The 13,524-nt window shown below is 39.6% G+C and overlaps 2 protein-coding genes across 2 annotated transcripts; one reads left to right on the forward strand and one right to left on the reverse strand.

Moving 5' to 3' along the window:
• Positions 1-1,423: 1,423 nt before the first annotated feature.
• On the reverse strand, positions 1,424-10,312 carry LOC127935688 (ubiquitin-conjugating enzyme E2Q-like protein 1). Its single transcript, XM_052533783.1, has 2 exons — positions 9,297-10,312; positions 1,424-5,363 (listed from the first exon to the last, which is right to left on the reverse strand). Exons 1-2 carry the CDS (start codon positions 9,987-9,989, stop codon positions 5,232-5,234), a joined length of 825 nt encoding a protein of 274 aa, XP_052389743.1. The 5' UTR covers positions 9,990-10,312; the 3' UTR covers positions 1,424-5,231.
• A 464-nt stretch (positions 10,313-10,776) lies between these two features.
• Positions 10,777-12,479, forward strand: LOC127935689 (mediator of RNA polymerase II transcription subunit 10). The gene is made up of 4 exons (XM_052533784.1): positions 10,777-11,270; positions 11,406-11,489; positions 11,715-11,817; positions 12,226-12,479. The coding sequence occupies exons 1-4, from the start codon at positions 11,149-11,151 to the stop codon at positions 12,319-12,321; spliced, it is 405 nt and encodes a 134-aa protein (XP_052389744.1). The 5' UTR covers positions 10,777-11,148; the 3' UTR covers positions 12,322-12,479.
• Positions 12,480-13,524: the final 1,045 nt, after the last annotated feature.

Genomic DNA, 13,524 nt, shown 5'->3' on the forward strand with positions numbered 1-13,524 from the left:
TTACAAAAAACACAAGCAATCTTTGATCACGGCCGGGTGTTCTTCGAGTCCGATTACTCCGATCGGCGATCGCACGGGTATTACACACAATGTTAAACAGACCCGGGACCCGAGGTAATAGATTCGGACCCGACCTGGACCCGGCTGATGATTTAAAATATAGACCCGAACCCGTACGGGTCCCGGGTTGGGTCCGGGGTCGACGGGTCTCGGGTGCACGGTGAAGACCTCTACTACAAACTACTCTAAAGAAAAACATATTTAAAGGGGACATCGGATGACCTTTTTCCACAAGTTGATATGATTTAGGGTCTTCATGAAATGTCTGTAACATACTTTGGTTAAAATTCCTCAATGGTCATGTACAACAACACCCTTTTAACCTGGTCTAAAACAGCTCTGTTCACAGCGAGCCATTTTAGAGAATGTCTCTTTAAATGGTAATACGCTACTTTCACTTTAAATATTGCATGTCTAAACACATGAAATTGCCTGAATTCACCTTAAATTATTGCAGATTGCAGGAGCCTCTCTAAGCCATTTAAGAAGCTGTTGTCATACATATTACACCAAAATAAATACATAAATATATAGTATTAATGTGAAAAATCATAAGAACATCAAATATAAGAGATTTACATCTGCATGATGAGAATTAAGAAATAAATATATATTTTTTTGGTGTAATATATATGACCCAGCTTTTTAAATGGCTTAGAGAGGCTCCTACCTGTAGTCTGCAATAATTTAAGGTGAATTCAGGCAAATTCATGTGTTAAGGCATGCAATATATAAAGTGAGTAGCGCGTTACCATTTAAAGAGACATACATTGAAACGGCTCGCTGTGAACATTACTAGCATTTCTCATTTTCTCTAAAGCAAAAAATGTCATTCTCACTACTCAGATGCTACATATTTAAATTATATTTTCTATATGACAACAATGAATATTATTTATAACATATGTCTGTATAATATAATACTATGAGTACCATTCTAAAACTTCTAGCTCCTGTCCTTGTTTCTGATTGGTCAGTACATTGATTTAGCCATGTTAAAACCCAGGATATAGTAACAGTTGCACATATCACTGTGCAGGGCCCATAGCAACTCTTTATTTTTGCTATTTTGGATGGTAGGGACTTTTAATTTAAACTTATAAATAAACATAGTTGTAATATTGTATCATAATTAGTGTGACAACGAGTGAGATAAATTCTGGAAATGTGCATATGGTCTTCGTGAGGGGAATTTAGACCAGCGCACACTGCATTGATGGGGTTCTTGTGAGAAGGATGGTGTAATCTTTCACTGTAACAGGTGATCTGATATCCTTGAACCCAGTGGGCTGAACAAAACCGCATGTTCCAAACCTAAGTGACTGCAGAGAGCCTAGAGAGAGCAAGGAAGACAAACACAAAGTTGTTCCAGGGTGGAATTAGCCTACAGCCTTTATTGCACATTCCTGTTTGGTTTTGATCTGACCACAACCTGGCATGACACATTGTCTTAGTTTGACCTTTCACCCCATGAAAGCCTGAGATCACTACATATACCAGACTCCTTTCAATTCAGGTACATATATTAGATTTTTTTTTTTTTTTTTTCATTTATTTTTCTTTCTCTTTTTATCATCAGTGACAATGCCTGCAACATGCTTCAAAATCGTCATTTTGGCAAACTACAAAAAATAAATTAAAACACATACATAGAACATAATTTGACATTTAAAGGACATTAACAAAGAAAATTAGGACGAACTGAAACAAACAAACAAAAATACAAAGAAGCGGCTTCTGCTCTTTTTCCATTACTTTCTTGCTTTAAAAGAAAAGAAAAAGAAAACAAGTTAGCTAGCTAACAATCACAGACCACATGCAGATATAATACAACAGAATCATCTCACTCGTTTGGACGATTAACTCTGTTAGTTAGTTTCTGCAAACTACTGATCTAAACTATATCACAAAATTATGCTTTAAACTGGAAAACATCCAATTTCGCGATATTTTTGACTGGTTATAATAAGTCCTTGGTATAGTATCTCCTCTCGCTAAATAGGAAAACACACGACCACTTTTTAATAATGTCCAAACAAAGTCTAGAGAAGACCAAATGCACTTCAGTCGTGATAAGAGATACCATTTCCAACCAGACACAGAAATCTACAATAATTTTACAATGGCTGCAGTGATGCGAACATGAATTACAGGTTCTCCGGTGATCAACGTGTATTTCATTTGGATGACCAGGATTAAACGATCACAGTATACAGCAAAATGTTTTGAAGCACTGCACACTCACCATTCATTGTACTGGATAACCTTAATATCAATAACACAAAAAGCTACATGTACTAGACAGAAATAAATATCAATGAGGGGTTAACAGTGTTGTTTCCTCTTTATCCACCATCAAGGCATCAACATTTCTGGTTTTATCATTTATACATCAGTGTCTTCATCATTTTTGTTGTTGTTCAAATGCCATATTAATTAGCAGCTTCTCATGTGACATTTAAAATCTTCTTTCTACTGAAAGCACAGCAGTTACACACAAGGATATGGGGACAATGTGCATTAAGCTTTTGGCACATGCTCTTTCCATGTATGAAGAAGAATATCCTGAAAATATCATATGAAACGCATCCTCACAACAAGGAAATCTGATTCTTCCCACCTTGAAGCATCATGTTTAGGGAATAATTCACTCAGAAATGAAAAATCTGTCACAGTTTTTTTGCACCCGAACATGTATGACTGACATTTTCCTATAAAACAAAAAAGGAGGTATTCTGAAGAATGTAATTGCTGCTCTTTTCCATATAATTAAAGCTGTCAAGCTCCAAAATGACAAAAAATGCACCATAAAAGTATAATGTTGGTGTCACATGCACATTATTTTACACTTCTGACGAGAACATAGAGTGGCCAACAAAATCCCATAAAGGTGGGATCTTGTATTATCTTCACCCTAACTCTTATTTACCTTTCCACATATTCATACTTCAAAATCAACAAGGATGAATCATGTCAATGACTAAAAATGCCACAGACATCAAAAATCACTGGAGTTTAAATGCGCCCTATTTGAATCCGCTCAAACTTTTCTTAATTTTTGGTTTTTCCTTGTTGTACGTCTCCAGAAGACTATTTTTAAGATCAACAAAATAATGGAAAACAGCATCTAGTACACACCCCAGTGTTTTCCATTTGTGTTTCAGCAAATATATAACGCCATACATGTAAGAAAATGACAGAATTATGGTGAATTATTCCATTAAAACGCCCAATGTTCAATGGAGCCTTTTCGGCTATCATGTCACTTGTATTTAACACACCATGTGGACAGCGCCATGGCTCAGGTGGGGACTTAAATAAACAGAGCTCTTCTACATCTCATCGCTCACAAGATGCAGTCTGAGGCATTCTGGATTCACACTGACATCTGAAGGAGAAGTCAATAAACATCAAGGCGTCGAGCTTCGGCTCTCTCGGAGCATCAATCAGGCAACTAAACGAGACGCCCTCATTCCTCAAGGTTTGAGAATAAAGGAGTCGCCCCCTCAGGGTCTCGCTCTCTTCCCACCTCTGTCCTTCTTCATCTGGCTCTCGTCAACAGTGGCGGCACCAGCTACCAGAGTCCGTAACAGAGCTTGCGCTTTGATTTTTTGCAATTCGAGAGCAACGTTTACAGTCTTGAGATCTTATTTCTTGGGCCGCTGTCCATTTTGTCCTGTTGTTCTAGACTAGTATTAATCAGCACAGTGATGCAGAGTCAGCGCAAGGTGGAGGAATCAGGCCCACAACCATGAGCATACCAATTTATGAGCCAAAATGGTAGCAAGCGAATCGCTACAATTGATGTTTGATCGTGTTTGGGGGCATCAGCATGTGAAGGTGCCAAGTTAAGTTACTATCTTTACATCGGTGTTAACAATGGTTCAGGTCTGCGCGATATGAATTATCCTGTCGCTCGGTGCTCCATGGGGACAAACGCTCAACATCCCGTGTGCAAACATCACCATGTCTGTCACATCCCTCTCTCTCGCCAATACTAAGATCCCATTGGGACGTTGACATCCGTTAATGCCATCTGGTATCTAAATCATCAGAATTAAGAGCTTTTGGTCTTCCCCTAAAACAAATAATAGAATGACCAACAGAAGCAATGAGGGCTTTGTTCACACTGCATATCAATCCGTTTTGTAAGTGGTGTGTTTGTTCAGACTGTGTAGTCGAGATCCGATGTGTCTCCTTTGGTTGCCATAGTCGTGATGCAAGCGTCAGCACGATGCCAGACTTTCTTATAAAACAACCGAGAGCAGCTGTCAGTGTGGAAAGAGAGGACCGAAAACTGGGAATTTTGCTTCTGCTCGCTGTCTATCATGAAATCTCATGGCGGTGTGGCGTCCACAACTGCTGACTCGTGCACTTGTTCAATATCCAACACAGTAAGAATCAAACAGCGGAGAAAAAATTAGCTAAAACGATTGATTCAGATCTTAAAATGTTGGATTCCAAACCACATATCTGTTCAGACTTTGAGTTGACAATTAAATTGGAGTCGGATGTGGCAAAAAAAAAGAATCAGATATCCGCTGCCTGTCTGAACAAAGCCCTAGAGTATTTTTTTCTCCATTGGAAATCGATGACCATCTACGCAACACGGTGATGTCTACATTTTGCCACGCATACGGAATAAAAAGAGCACAGCTCTACATAAATTACAATCATCATTTTGCATCCAACCGTGAAAAACTGCACAGCCAATGGAGGAGGAAACCAGAGAAACTGAACCTCAAATGTAGTGTAATGATCTGCTTATCTATTAAGCGATTTGCATGTAAATGGGGGCAAGTCTGATGCTGCTCAGAGCAAAGCATTGTCAGCTATAAAAGGAAAGAGGGATGGGTGGAGGAAAAACAGGAGGGAACACAGACAGATAGACAAGGATATAGAGTGGAGATGGTGCACATTTAACTTTGCTTGGAGCCTCAATCGTACCCAGAGTCCATAGCTGTAGTGATGACCACTCATGAGTAATTGTGATGTCACAGCGAGTGTTCGGTCCATGGCACCTCGATGAAGAAGAGTGGAGGTGAATGTGCCACGTTTGTGTGTAAGATATGATGCGCTAGCTTGTTTTTTTCGTAGTTAAGTTTGATGATGAAAGAGAAGAAAACCCAACTGAAAAAGCCATGTCGGGATCGTCGTTGAAGACGCTGACATCAGCCGTCGGACACGGGAGGGGACACCCAGCCGTACTTCTCGTGGGTCTTGACAAGGCTCTTGAAGGTGGCCTCGGCTTCCTTGCGACTAAAGGACTTCTTAGACTTGCCTGCTTTCCTGCAGATACGACCCTAGAGAGAACACAACATTCGGAACAATGAAGATTTACATGTAAAAAAAAAAAAAAAAAAAAAACTAAAAAAGATAAATAAAATAGAACGATAAACATTACAAATTGATTGACCTTTAAAATGAAAATTTTTTATACTTCATTAGTGCATATCAGTGTATATAATATTGCAGAATACATAAAAAATATATTATTACTAGTAAATAAATTATATATGTAATATTATAAAAATAAACACAATGTACCTGAACTTCACACACAAATATGAATCACTATTAATATCATTAATACTTCATATCAGCATAAAACATTGCTGAATATATAAACAGTACACACAGACACACATATTGTCTTTCTCCAGGGAACAATTTTGCAGAATTTGTGATCTGTGAGCACATGATTTGGCATTTCATATCACATAAAAGCGCAAACAGTTTTATGGCTTAATACGTCAGTCTGACAGTCTCTTTCTGAACAAGAATAAGCTGTAAAACAGTCAACATCATATCTACAGGTTTATGAGAGACAAAAAAACTACAGCTAAACAAAAATGTCTGTAGCAATCTTAAACATATCTATTATATTTCAAGAGATGGGAAGCAGAAAAGCATAAACTTGACTTAAACACAGGGCAGTGTGTTGACTGTTTATCCAAGAGGGAAATAATACATGATTGAAATGTACTGTGACATTTATTTTCCAAATATAATTTAGGCTTAATGATTTAAGGGTAAAATGTAATTTCATTATATTAAAATGCTCTCTATGCTAGTTTAATGTACAAACAAAAGCAAGCTGTTATATGTTTTTAAGTGATAAAAAAAGAAGAAGCCATTTGAGGTTTTCTACAAAGAATCTCAAAGATGCTTGAATCCAGAGAATCAAGAATATGAAATCAAAGTTGAGGGAACGTTTGTAGGTTAAGTCCGACACCAGATTTATTTACCAGTTTCCTGAGTCTTGTCATATATTATATAACTGACCTGCAGATGTGTGAATGCTGGGTTGTGGTGTGATTAAATGGTCCGGGTGCTCCATTTTCACAGGTTTTCCCATTTTCAATTTCAAAGCCAACTGCTATGAGCTTTGAAGACACAGTAAATCAAGAGGCTGTGCTTCATAAAACCTCAGGCTGAATTATTTAAACAAGCTTCAAGAGCATTTTAACACCAGGTTCAGCCATTTCGATCGCTGCTAAAGGATAATGAGAACAGAAGTGATGCAACGGTGCATCCAGTATTGCAGCATCCCACAGTGAAAAAACGTCATGGCTGTCATATTATGAAGTTCACCCACTGAAGTAACAATATCAAAGTATAAAAAAAAGAGGTTTTTAATGCTGCACATGCAAAGAAATGGGCTCTTCGGCTAATGTCTCAAAGATGTCTGCATGTTTGTGACTCCAGATTAAAGATTAACAACCCTGCTGCTTTTAGATATAGATATAGGACAGAACTTGTGTATCTATCTACACACACACACACACATTTTAATAATTGGGAATTGTTTGGAACATGAAAAGTGGGTGAAATTAAGATTATCCAACAAAGTATTGTTTATGTTAAAGATTATAAAGGCATAATGTTTCTATCCACTGCACAGAAGGTTCTTTAGATTTGTTAAATGCTATTCAAACTTGGAATTTTTTTTTTGTTATTTTAAGAATTCTTCACTGAAAGGTTCTTTGGGGAACCAAACATTTTTATGGCATAATTGTGGAGAACTCTTTTCGGAACCTCTAGCTTTAAGATTTTAAGATTGCATGACCAAATATTTGTTTTCAAACTTCTCCTTTAAGACAAGCAGAAGGATCCGGTTCTGCATGCAAAGTGCAACCATACAAATCTGCCACTTCAGCATGAGAGAAACAGTCTCACAGACCCAGCATCCACTAAATGAGCAAAAAAGGACGTGCTTCCATATGCCCCAGGACTGGGGTCAGTCTAGAACCAGTGGTGATGTAAGACAGCATGGACAGTGAGACAGAAATAGCCAGCACTTCCCTCAGGCTCTATCAGTCAGGATGAGATCTAATGGCCCAGAAGTAACCACATGAGCTCAATCGAGAAGAGGCGGCCCTATCTCCTTAGAAAAGCCTGTGATTTTTGGAGTAAAAGGAACCACTGGAGCCTTAATTAAGCTTTATTGTGTTTACGGTCTCTCTTGGAAATGGCTTGCTTCATGCTTGAGAGGCGATGGAGGAGAGCGGAAGAGAGGGAACCGCGTCGATGTTAATCCAGGTTATTCACAGCAGAGTTTTCCCTGCAGCATGCTAACGGCATCAGCGCCGTCTCCCTGCACTATTTTGGTTTGGTGCGTATCGAGCGCAACGCTGTGCCCGTGTGAAGTGACTGATGGGTAATCCTGGGAATGGAGATCAGTCATTGGTCACGCTCGGCCTCTGTGCTTTCTGGGACAACACCGACGGTAGGGGAATTATGTAACAGACATGTGCCAGATAAGGATAAACAGTGTCGCTATTTGCATCATAGCATCACATGAAGCGTAAGGCTGTTTGATGCTGCTTACCGTATTATGTCTGAAAGGAAGTCATCTGTAAATTCAACAAGGCAGAACCGGAATATTGTTTCTGATCATTTATAGGCAGAATAGACTCTTGAATTGGAGACACGTCAATTAAATTTTTTTCTTATCCATTGTCTACTAGTCAATGCATATCCTAATCTAAAGCAATCCCGTTTTTTTATGTTATTTTATAATAAAATAACTGCGTGTTAATTTGGGATCTGTTGTGTCAGCAGCAGCTAAAATGGTAATTACCCTTGAGTGCTGTGGGTCATTTGGGGGAAAATGGTTATCTAGTCAACGCTGCCTCAGGCTCATCATGAATTTGGCATTTAAGAGCTCTTGACAGGTTGAAGCAAGCGTAGATGAACAGGACTTTCCTCTCAGATTTACAGCACAGGGTTAATGGCCGGTCTCTAGCTTCATTATGGATTCTCATCCATTTCCGTGACCCAGGATGGTCTTTGCATTCATCCTTAAGGGACTATCTGATGACTGATGTGATCTATCTATGGAGCCCATCTAATCACATTACCAGTTAAGATCCAGGCTGCAGTAGTCTAAGTACTTAAGAAAAATGGTTCGAAATAGCACCAGATTATGATTCATTGTAACAATAGCAGAGCCATTTTTAGTGCGAAACAAAATAGTTATCAAACAGACAAAATAGATATAAAAAGATATGGTTATATATTGAAGAACCTATATAATGTATAACATTTTGACGTGTAGCATATGAAATGTAATAGAAGACACATTAAAAAACAATGTGTGGTCATGAAACCCTTATTTTGGTTACCCTACACTTACAGACATAAGAGACCCCTTTTTAGTTGCTACAGTGCAGTATGATGATCTTTTATGATCTTTAGATAACCGCATATGCACTATTGCTTCAAGAAACCCAAGAGAGATTTGCTCTGCTGTGCTAATGGATGATGCCAATACTTCTGGATAGAAGAACCTCTGGAGATTTTTGGTGTTTCCTCAGAGAACCACATATCCAACTGAAGCACCCTATATAGGGCCAAATGATTCTTGATAAAAGGTATTATCTGCTGAAGATGTAAATCGTTAAAAAAGACCGTTCTACCTCAAGTTGAAACCCTTGGAAGGTTTTCTTCCATGGAAGGCAAAAACAACTTCGACCTCATTGTATGGAAAAAGATGTAGTGAAGGTGAATGGAGATTGTGGCAAGTATCTTGGACGACATGAAGATGTAATTACACTCAACACGCAATATACGTAACAGACAATATCACATGGACCCGTCTGGAATGGATAGTGCGTGTTTTCACGCGATTCACCTGTGCGCCGATGCCAAGATGGAGGATGGCGTCAAAAAAGAAAAAAGAAAAAACGAGATGTGAAGAAATCAATGCCTCTATGACAAGAAGCCATCCTCACCTGTCCTTTGACCAGACTGGCAGCGAACTGCCTCATCACGGCCTCGACGGTGTACGCGCTCGACCAGCCTCGGGGCGTTAATAACTCCATGCAGATCGCGCCGCCGTCCAGCACGTACCCGTTCTCCAGCCGCGGCGTCAGTACGCGCATGAACGGCGGGGAGAAGGGGAAATTGTCGGGGAAGGTGACATTCAGCAGTATGTACTCGGTGTTGGTCTCCTTCATGTCCTGCCACAGCGCGGAGTCCTTGTCTACCTGATGCAGCTTCACATTCCAGTCAAAGAGGTTATCGTCCGCCAGCTCCACCGTGATGAAGCTGTCTCCGAGCCGCCGGATGTCCTGCAGCTCCTTCATCAGCCTCCGCGTCCGCACCTGGGTGCAGTGCTGTCGGTGCGCCGCCGGCGGGGGCATCACGGAGCCGCCTCCTGTTTGCTCCTTCTCTTTCGCGTCCTTGCTCGGTTTGTCCGGTTTGACGGCGGGCTTGTCCTTACCGGACACGTCGAAGCGCCTGGCTTTGATTTCGGGCGTGCTGAGGATGTTGTTGGTCTCGTTGCTGGTGTTGCAGTGCTTCATGTTGTTGTTCTTCTGGTTGCCTTTAGTCCCTTTCAGTGAGCCCTGGTGGTGATGCTTCGGGTCCTCCGTGTCTCGGTCGTGTAGGCGAATGAGCCCGATTTTTCGCAAAAGAGTAGCCATTGAGATGCCTCGCCGTTCGCGTTAGGTGTAACGGAGCTCGGTAGATAAAACGCCCGCAGAGCAGCCCGTCCTCAATGCATCATTCCCCCGCGCGAGTGCACTGAAACACAAGAGCGCTTATTTAATATGCATCCCTCTCCTCTCTTATTCCCAATGAGGCACGACACAGCGATAGGGCTTCCCGAAATAATTCTGGCGCACGCAAACAAGAGTAACGCGAGCGGAGCACCACAGGTCGGTTGACTTCCGCTGTACCTGGACTGAATGAGTAATCAGGGGTCCGACACGACTTATTTTTTCTTCACACCAGTTTTCCGTCAAGTCCCGCCCTCGTCGCCGTCTTTGACGGAGTTGCTATGTGATTGACTTCTAAACTGTCCAATCACAGACCGGCGTTGGCGGTGAGGAGCTCACGCTAGCCAATCCTGTCGTGGGAGGCGGGGCTTGTCTGAATACTGCAGCATAAAATTAATAACGCTTGGTTCGACGCATTTATTTGTTGGCATAATGTCCATTTATTTGTTGTTGTTATTATTATATTATTATTTTTTTAATACGTAATTTCGTATTATAGTTAATTTCGATGATGATCCATGCACCAGGAATAAATAAATAAAATCTCTGAAATACTATTTAGTGTCATTGTAAAACTTAATGTATTTGTTTATCTCTATCTGGCTTTTTCTGTAATCGCTGTAACTTAATATATAAGATGCCATCGACATTAATAAAAAATAATACACAATTAAATAATGCGTCTTTGCTCTAATGTTGGGGAGGTGGGGGGTTGAGTTCTCATGCATTAGCTGGCAATTTACCAAGCATCACTTATGTCAAACCTCGTACTGAAAAGGTCAATGCATCAGCAGTTCAAATAAAATCATGTGTGTTTGAAATGACCCATCATCATCCAGTGCATAGGTTGTTTTCCAACAGTGACTTTGCAGCAATTCGGAACGGTTTACAGCACAAAGAAAATTCCGTCACCAGGGTAACAATCCAATTCTCGCACGCTATTGGCTGAAACGCAGCCGGAAAGCTGTTCGCTATCATGGAAGCTGCGTTTCTTGAACAGATGTCTGTCTTTCGTTAACGATTTTCTTGTTTAATCCAAATCAAATCAATTGCACGCTCACCTTTATGTAAAATACAACACGCCATGGCCGAGAAGTTTGATAACCTCGAAGAACACCTCGAGAAATTCGTCGAAAACATACGACAGCTCGGAATTATTGTGAGTGACTTCCAGCCCAGCAGTCAAACAGGACTCAACCAGAAACTGTGAGCTGTGATTCTGTTCGTTTCAACACGACTCTAAAACCTTATGTTGTGTTTATCTGGAAAATCATGGCGTTTTTGAGCTTCACCCTTTCTTGGCTTGTTATCAGTTGGTGTTTTGGTTGTTTATTTCTTCAGGAACTTTATGATCTCAGGACTGCAGGACATTGAGAAATGCCGACAGCAGCTGCATGATATCAACGTACCTCTGGAAGTGTTCGAGTGAGTATTATACTGCATAATAGATATGCAGAGGTCATATTTCTAGCTGCACAAAAATTAATGTTAATAGTCAGATGTTCTTTATCAAATTACCCTTCTTTTACTCTATCTTATACTTTGTTTAGATTGTCAGTACACATTTAATTGTTATATTCAAGAAATGTGACGTGTCACGTCTGTGTAAAGATATTAATTCTCATTACTTATTATTGATGTTTTGCACAGGTACATTGACCAGGGTCGTAACCCTCAACTCTACACGAAGGAGTGTTTAGAAAGAGCTTTGGCTAAAAATGAGCAAGTTAAAGGAAAGATTGACACATTGACTGTAAGTATTGATCCAGCATTCAGAGTTCAGTTTTACATTGACTACATTGAGAGTGCTAGCAGGTCATTTGTTATAAAATGTCATAATAAATATGTTTGCAAAGAGTCTACCCTTCCTGCTTGTAGTGATCATTTTAGTTATCATTCTTGGTCTGAACGAGCTTTCTTTTTTTTTCTCCACAGTGTTGCAATATTGACATATTTGGCCTCTGTAATGTTATTTCTGAACTTAAGAGTTAAAAATAGTAAAAAAAAAAAAAATGAAAATCTATAATATGCTTGTGTGTATTAAAGAAATCTTGGTGGTAAAATGCTTGACAGTTCTCCTGCTTTCCTCGTATGTTTTGAATAATACAAAACGAAGAATCTTCATCTAACCCTCTTTTGTTTTTTGTTTTTTACTCTCCAGAAATTTAAAAGCCTCCTCATTTCTGAGCTGGGCAAGGTTTTTCCTGAAGAGATGGCTAAATACAAGGCTATTCATGGAGAAGACCCTCCTTCATGAGTTACCAGTGCCACAACACTTCAAACCCAAGATGTACATATGTTGATATTAATATAACATGTTTTTTAAGCTTGAATTCATCAGTGAAATATGCAATTTTTACAGCTTTTTCATCTTTGTATTTGCCTTTGTAATTCACAATTAAAAACTGGGGTATATTTTGGGACCTCCTTGAATCATTGCAAAGCTTTTTTGCCCTCATGCATTGTAATTTTCGCAGGATAATTATTATTATTTTTTTTCATTGAATAAATTATTATTTTGTGTAATGACAACCACCATTTTTTTGGTTATATCAACCTATTTGTATCTGATGTCAATGTATAATTGTGTCCTTAAGCTGTTTATACAGCCTTTCTTGGGTGTTTTTTTGTTGGATTGGTTCCAGTGGCCTCAAGTTACTTCCTGGCTTGCCCTCTTTTGCCCTGCCTTGTAATCTCACACTACTTGTCTGGTGCTGCGATGGAATTGATTCGTAAGTGTCCTCCTTTAACAAGATTAAATTATTCATGATAGTCCTGCAGCTGAACTGAGAACCAACAGTGAGACGTTACCCTAGTTGACCTTTTAAGGATGACAAACTCATGAGAGCTCATACGTTCTTCATGAATGTCTCTCTGAACAGTAAAAGCTTTGTACTTGATTAACAAAGACTGGAGGTTTAAATATTTGTGTTAATCTAGCCCTAACCCTACCAGTCTACTAATACTCTGAGATATGTAGGTGCAGCATTACGTATAGTCAGCATGATGCGTTAAAGGGTCCATCAAAATAAATTAAAAACCGCAAGTCTACATAGCGAGTCAAGAACATGTTCATTTAACTCTGTCAATATTACTTCCGGTCGTTTTAGACATGAAATAAGCAGTCTGTTATCTCTGAGATAGATCGATTGATTTATAAACAATGTGTGGAACAAGGTCACCAGAGAAGAGAATTATCTCTCTTAGCTCTCCAATACTTATTCAATTTCTGAGCTCCCCTCTTCCTTAGAGGTAATCTTTTGTAAGCATCCAAACAAAAAGCCTGTAGTGGGAGGAAAAATGCAGTAGTGGTACACAAAGAGACACTTATAAAGGATGCAATTTCTTTTTTGATTTCTCGGGTGCTTTGAGTGGTGGTGTGCACGTTCGTTCTCTCATGCATGGCATCCTGCAGGCTTTGTTCAGAGCCTTGATGTTTTTGTGGGTGGATAGTGAACTC

The sequence above is a fragment of the Carassius gibelio genome, chromosome A19 (assembly GCF_023724105.1).
Source record: "Carassius gibelio isolate Cgi1373 ecotype wild population from Czech Republic chromosome A19, carGib1.2-hapl.c, whole genome shotgun sequence".
In the NCBI taxonomy this organism is placed as follows: domain Eukaryota; kingdom Metazoa; phylum Chordata; class Actinopteri; order Cypriniformes; family Cyprinidae; genus Carassius; species Carassius gibelio.